This window comes from Ceratotherium simum, chromosome 7 (assembly GCF_057802395.1).
Source record: "Ceratotherium simum simum isolate JZ-2026a chromosome 7, ASM5780239v1, whole genome shotgun sequence".
NCBI classification, from domain to species: Eukaryota; Metazoa; Chordata; class Mammalia; order Perissodactyla; family Rhinocerotidae; genus Ceratotherium; species Ceratotherium simum.
The window spans coordinates 75,224,215-75,231,117 of NC_141906.1; the positions used below are offsets into that span (position 1 = coordinate 75,224,215).

The 6,903-nt window shown below is 36.6% G+C and overlaps 1 protein-coding gene across 1 annotated transcript; it reads right to left on the reverse strand.

Annotated features, from left to right (window-relative positions):
* Nucleotides 1–969: 969 nt before the first annotated feature.
* Nucleotides 970–1,932, reverse strand: LOC101387579 (olfactory receptor 8B3-like). The gene has a single exon (XM_004438397.2). It carries the CDS (start codon nucleotides 1,897–1,899, stop codon nucleotides 970–972), a length of 930 nt encoding a protein of 309 aa, XP_004438454.2. The 5' UTR covers nucleotides 1,900–1,932.
* Between the last annotated feature and the right edge of the window lie 4,971 nt (nucleotides 1,933–6,903).

Sequence of the window (6,903 nt, forward strand, 5' to 3'; positions counted from 1 at the left end):
AGAAAAATATCAGCTCCCTATTTGAGGTAAGAATCTCTTAACTATCTTAGCCCAACTGGACTTTTCTTTTACAAGAAAAAGAACAATCAAAATATTCTCCTAAATCAAAAAACTAAAACTACTACCTGAGAGACAATCATATAAAAATCCAACAAAGCATAGTCAACATTCAAAATAGGACAATTTTCTTATACTTTATGATTACTGAAATAAAAATAATATGATGAAGTAGATGAAAGTATACTTGAAAGAGTAGTAGACTGGAAATCAGGAGCCTAACAGTTTATTCAGGTTTTACACTAAGAAGCTATATGACTTTGATCATTAACTTCTCTGAGCTTTAGTACTGTGTCTATGCAATAAATATATATTGCCAATCTATTATGTGCCGGTTTCAAATTTACAAGAGTAAATATGAAATCTCTGACAAAAGAAGCTTAACGCATCATGTTTACAGCCAGAAAGTGGATGATATGTTATAGAATTTATGGAACCTTCCATATCTGTGAAACAATGGCATTTAAAGGAGACATATCCCTGGCCAGTGGAGGATGTAAAGACAGGAGCAGAAACAGAGCGTCTGACTCCTGATTCCAATAGCACATTATAAGTGGTGGATAGAAATCCCCCAATGGCACAATAGCACCCTAATGTTACTTTACTTGATCATTTGCAGAACCGTTTATCTTTTCCCAGGAGAGGAAAACAATCTCCGTAATGACATTGGAAAGCTAGAGGTAAATTTACTTTAATGTTATTCTAAAACAGGAAAAACAGTGAAGAGGAGAAGTTGTGAAATGGTGAGGAAGGAAGATCTATTATTAAAAATTTGGAAACAAATTAAGAGAAGACTCAAATAATTTCCTCCACCATGATAACAAAAATATATGATAAGAAGGCTCCCAACTAGAATATTGTAATAAACAGAATCTATGAATTTTATAACATGTACAGAGACACTGGTGCTGATCAAAGCTTTCTTCTATTCAGGGTTTTTCTCAGAGCAGTTTTGACATCTTTGTTCCTCAAACTGTAGATTAAAGGGTTCACTGTAGGAACCACATTGGTATAAATGACAGAGGAGATTTTTCCTTCATCCATAGACCCAGCTGAAGATGGTTTGAGATACATAAATGCACCTGATCCAAAGAAGAGAGAAACAGCAATTATGTGGGAACTGCATGTGCTGAAGGCTTTGGACCTGCCCCCCTTGGAGCTGATGTGGAGGATGCTGGAGAGGATGAAACCGTAAGAGACAAAGATGGTGAGACTGGGCACAACAGCATAGGTGCTCGACACAGCAAAATTTACCAGCTCATTGATGTAGGTGCTCGTGCAGGAGAGCTGAAGCAGAGGGAAGACGTCGCACAAATAATGGTTGATGGTGTTTGCACCACAAAAGGTCAGTCTCAGCATGCATCCCATGTGGGCCATGGCACCAGAAAATGCCATCAAGTATGAGCCAAGCATAAGGCTGGAACACACTTTAGGGGACATGGCAATGTTATACAAAAGTGGTTTACAGATGGCCACATAGCGATCATAGGCCATTGATGTCAGCACAAGGCATTCAGAAATAGCAAAAAAACAGAAAAAGTAAAGCTGAGTCATACACTCTATGTACGAGATGATATTCTTTGATATGAAGTTAATCAGCATTTTGGGTGTAATCACAGAAGAATAACAGAGGTCTATTAAAGACAAATTAAACAGAAAAAAGTACATGGGAGTGTGTAGGTGTGAACTGAGCCCAATTAGAGTTATCAAACCCATATTTCCTAACACAGTGACCATATACATTATTAGAAACAAGAAGAACAGGGGAAGTTGGAGACCTGGGTGGTCTGTTAATCCCAACAGAATGAATTCAGTCACAAAGGAGGCATTTCCAAGAGTCATTCTTCTCCAAGGGGATCTGTGAGCACAGGAAGAAAGGGTTACATAAGGAAAACCCATCTCTTCCCACAATATCTTGTCCTAGAAAAGGGGTTATAATGTTAGGAATATCTGATACTACCCTATTCAGGACCCATAAAGTCTGTCGTTACCATTATCACAATACTGAGTGACACTAATTTTGCCTTATTAGAGCCTTTATAGGCTAAATATAGCAAAGAGCATCATTAACCTAGGTAGGTCAGTGCTGCTATATGCAAATATGACTGCTGAAAAAATCGAGGAAGAAGGGAAAAAGATCTCAACATTTCTTCATTCACTTGAACCCTCTCCTCACCAGTAAAATTGGAGGCAGCAACCCCAAGAACCCAGTGCTGGCCTAATGCAGATTGGACTTGGTGGAGTGAGAACCAAGAAGATTGTGTTTAATCCAAAATGAAGGGACCAAAGTCTAGGAGAGATTAAGTTACTGCCCCATGTCACAGAGTAAAAGTCACCAATGTAGAGGAATGGGAATCACATCCAATGGGAGGGAATTTAGTGAATGAGAAACTGTACCCTCTGAGCCCCTTACTGTCTCTGAACATTCCCTGCCCTCTCCTGAAACAGATTCTCCCTCCAGTTTCACTTGAGTCACAGAGTTGCACAAAATGGGAAAGAAAGTGGCAGATCTTAGACTTCTGGAATTCCATCAAAATGAACATTCATATAAATGGAATTTAGAGACTCACCATCCTTAGGCCAGAAAAGCACAGTGCATCCTTGTCACTGTTATTTACCACTGTGGTCCAGGAAGGGCAATTTCAGGCTCTGAGGCTTTCCTTACTTTGATTCTAAGAGGATGTAGCAATAGACTTAATTTCATATATGCCCTGGAAGTCTTTCTGAACTGTAAATCATAATTTCTGAATATGACTTTGAGACCTCTCAAGCTCCAGAGAAAAATAAACAGTTTTTATTATTATCACATACGGCACTTGTAAAGATACAGATGAATGAATGTGAATGTAAAGATATAATGTAGTTGGTTATAAACAGGGTAGAAGCTTGCTCAGTCTCTTCACCAGGGAATAGAATCTGTGTAAAATGGAAATAAGTGGATTGTATTTGCACCTTAAACCATGATATGTCTTTAGTTCCTCAGGGACTCAATATTTTACTAAAGTTTTCCTGTCACTCTCGGGATTATACATCTCTCAAGACAGATCTAAAAATAAATTCCCGTCTCCCCGTCATCTTCATCTCTAAAGGAAAAGCTATTGAATTATTTCTTTTCCTCTTTCTTCTCGTACCCTAAATGGAAAATTTTCTGCAAGGGTTCTACCTCCAGGATTCTTTCTTTATCTGAAATTCTTCAAGAATTGCAATATATCACTTCACTTGTTCTCTCTCCTAGGCTATCTCAGAAATAATTTGAAATGTCTTATATCCCTTCTAAGGTTTAACTTTTTAATAGTTACTGGAAATTTCTACCTGACTATTCTTCTGGGACTTTATATTAACCTTTCAATAACTGAGGTCTTTATTTCTTCTCTTTGTAAAAAATAATGGGGGCTGTGGAGTTAGAGAATGTGTGTACGAATCTTACCTCCACTCTTACTAACTATAACACCTTGAGCAAATTACCTAATCTTTCTTCCTCTGGTTCATCTTTGTACAAGTAGGAATGGTAAAAATAACATCTATTTCATTGGGTTGTTATGAGATTGAATAAAAAAAATCCAAGTGAAATGGGTAGAACAGTGTCTAGCACATGGTAAACAGTCATTTAGTGTCAGCTGTCATTATTTATGTTCTCGTAAATTCTGACAGATCCTCCATCAGACATTTTTTACTTTAATTCCTGTGTCCCCCAATAAACTATAAGTTATATGAGAACAAAGATCAATTCTGTCTTCTTTACCTGCTAAGTACAGTACAGAGTGAATAGTAGGAACTCAATATTTCTGAAAATTGTATTGTTCTTTGGTTGAAAACCTTCAGAATATTTTCCACATTTCTCACATGCTAAGCAATAGAGTCTACAACCACAATAGCCGCCATCCCTTTGCCTCAGCCATCAAGTCTAGGCACTTTTTAGGTTTTAACTTAACTCTACTACTGAACTGTACTGACTCCCTTTTTTATAGCTTCTCCACATACTCCCTCTTATTTACCCATCTACACTGCTTTTAGGATAAGCTCAGAATGCATAGATTTGCAATTCACGATTTCAAATCTTTCAATGGTTCTCCGTTACCCATTGGACACTTGAAAGTTTGTAATAAAAGTCTAAGTATCAAAACTACAACTCAGCCTCAGTAAAAACTAAAGAAGAAATTGAGTCCAAGTTATTCTTCTTTTCTCACATCCTTACCAGGCAAAATTGACAAATGAAAATTATATATATTTAAGGTACATAACTTGATTTGTGGATATTCATAAACATTTTGAAATATTTGCCACAATCAAGCTAATAAAAATATCCATCACCTCACATAGTTACCACTTTCTTCTTTTTTTAATATAATAAGATCATTTAAGGTCTACCCTCCTAGCAAATTTCAAGTATGCAATACAGTATTGTTCATTATAGTCACATTGGCATACATTAGATCTCCAGAACTATTCATCTTGAATAAAGGAAGTTTTGTACCACCTGACCAATCTTTGCCCCCTCCCCCCAGTCTCTGGCAACCACCATTCTACTCTCTGCTCCTATGAGTTTGACTATTTTAGATTTCTCATATAACTTAGATCATACAGTGTTTGTCTTCCTGTGACTGGTTTATTTCACTTAGCATAATGTCCTCCATATTTACTCAAATAGCAGGATATACAGTTCATTTTTAAGTCTGACTAATATTCCATTTTGTATATATAACACATTTTCTTTTCCATTCATCATCAACAGACATTTCTTTGTTTTTGTATCTCGGTTGTTGGGAATAATGCCTCAGTGAACATGGGAGTGCAGAATCTCACTGAGAAATAGATTTTATTTCCTTTGGATATATACCTAGAAGTGAAATTGCTGGATCATAAGGTAGCTCTATTTTTAATTTTTTGAGGAATCTGTATACTTTTTTCCATAGTGGTTATACCAATTTTACATTCCCACTAACACTGTACAAGGGTTTCCTTTTCTCCACATACACACCAACACTTCTTACTTTTGTCTTTTTGATAATAGCCATTCTAACAGGTGTGAGGTGATATCTCATTGTGGTTTTCATTTGCGTTTCCCTGATGATTAGTGATGTCGAGTACCTTTTCATATACCTATTGGCCTCTTGTATGTTTTCTTTGGAGAAATGTCTATTCAGTTCCTTTGCTCATTTTATATATGAGTTATTAGTTTGGTGTTGTGGTTGCTGTTTATTTTGCTATTGAAGTTTAGAGGCTCCTTATATATTTTGGATATAACCTCTTATCAGATATACAGTTTGTAAATACTTTCTCCCATTCTGTAAGTGGACTTTTCATCTTGCTGATTGTTTCCTTTGCTACACAGAAGCTTTTTATGTTGATGCAATCCCATTTGTCTATTTTTGCTTTTCTTGCCTTTGATTTGATGTCACATCCAAGAAAATCATGGCCCAGAACAAAGTCAAGAAGCTTTCTTTAAGATTTTATTTTTAAAGTTTTAATTTCACAAAAAAATGGAGAGGAAGGTGCAGAGATTCCCATATACCCAATGCTCCCACAGGTGCATAGCCTCCCCAATGAACAACATGGAAACATTTTCCCTATGTTTTCTTCTCAGTATGTTACAGCTTCAGGTCTTATGTTTAAATTTTTAATCCATTTTGAGTTGATTTTTGTATGTGGTATGAGGTGAGAATCCAAATTCATTCTTCTGCATGTGGATATCCCACTTTTCCAACACCATTTATGGCAGAGACTATGCTTTCCCCATTGTCTGTTCTTGGCACCCATGTGGAATATCACTTGATCATAGATGAATGGGTCTATTTCTGGGCTCTCTGCTCTGTTCTGGTGGTTTATGTGTCTCTATTTATGCTAGTTCCATACTACTTTGACTGTTCTAGGTTTGTGATATGCTTTGAAAACAGAAAGTGTGAAGCCTCCAGCTTTCTTCTTATTGCTCAAGATTGCTTTGGCTATTCACAGCCTTATGTGGTTCCATGTGAATTTTAGCATAGTATTTTCTATTTATGTAAAAATGCCATTGTGATTTTGATAGCAATTGTGTTGAATCCACAGATCACTTTGGATAGAGTGGACGTTTTGACAATATTAATTTTCCAATCCATGAATATAAGATGCCTTTCATTTTACCTATGTCTTCTTTCATTTCCTTCACTTACGTTTCATAATTTTCAATGTTCAAGTCTTTCACCTCTTTGGTTGAGTTTACTCCTAAGTATTTTATTCTTTTTTTTACTATTGCAAATGAAATTTTTTTTAATTTCCTTTTTAGATATTTCATTGTCTGTGTATACACATGACATTTTTGTGCGTTGATTTTGTATCCTGCCATTCACTGAATTTGTTTATTCTAACAGTTTTTTGTTTTTTTGTCAGTTTCTTTTTGGCGAAGAAGTTTGACCCTGAGAGTTATAACATCCATTACATTCTTCTTTTTTTTGTTTGAGTAAGATCGGCCCCGAGCTAACATCTGTGCCCATCTTCCTCTGTTTTATATATGGGTCGCGGCCACAGCATGGCTTCACGAGTGATGTACATCTGTGCCCAGGATCCAAACCCGCGAACCCAGGCCACTGAGAAGAGGGGGCCAAACTTAACCACTACACCACTGGGCCGGCCCTGGTTCTAACAGTTTTTTGCGGAGTCTTTAGGGTTTTCAGATCATGTCAACTGCAAACACAGATAATTTTACTTCTTCCTATCCTATTTGGATAACCTATATATTTTTCTTTCCTAATTTCTCTGGCTAGGACTTCCAGTATTATGCTGAGTAGAACTGATGAAAATGAGCATCCTTGCCATGTTCCTGATCTTAGAAAAAAGCTTTCAGTTTTTCACCATTGGGTATGATGTTAG

Bases quoted from the DNA above. Each gene is read 5' to 3' on its own strand.
- LOC101387579 (XM_004438397.2), bottom strand. From the start codon at position 1,899: ATGACTCTTGGAAATGCCTCCTTTGTGACTGAATTCATTCTGTTGGGA.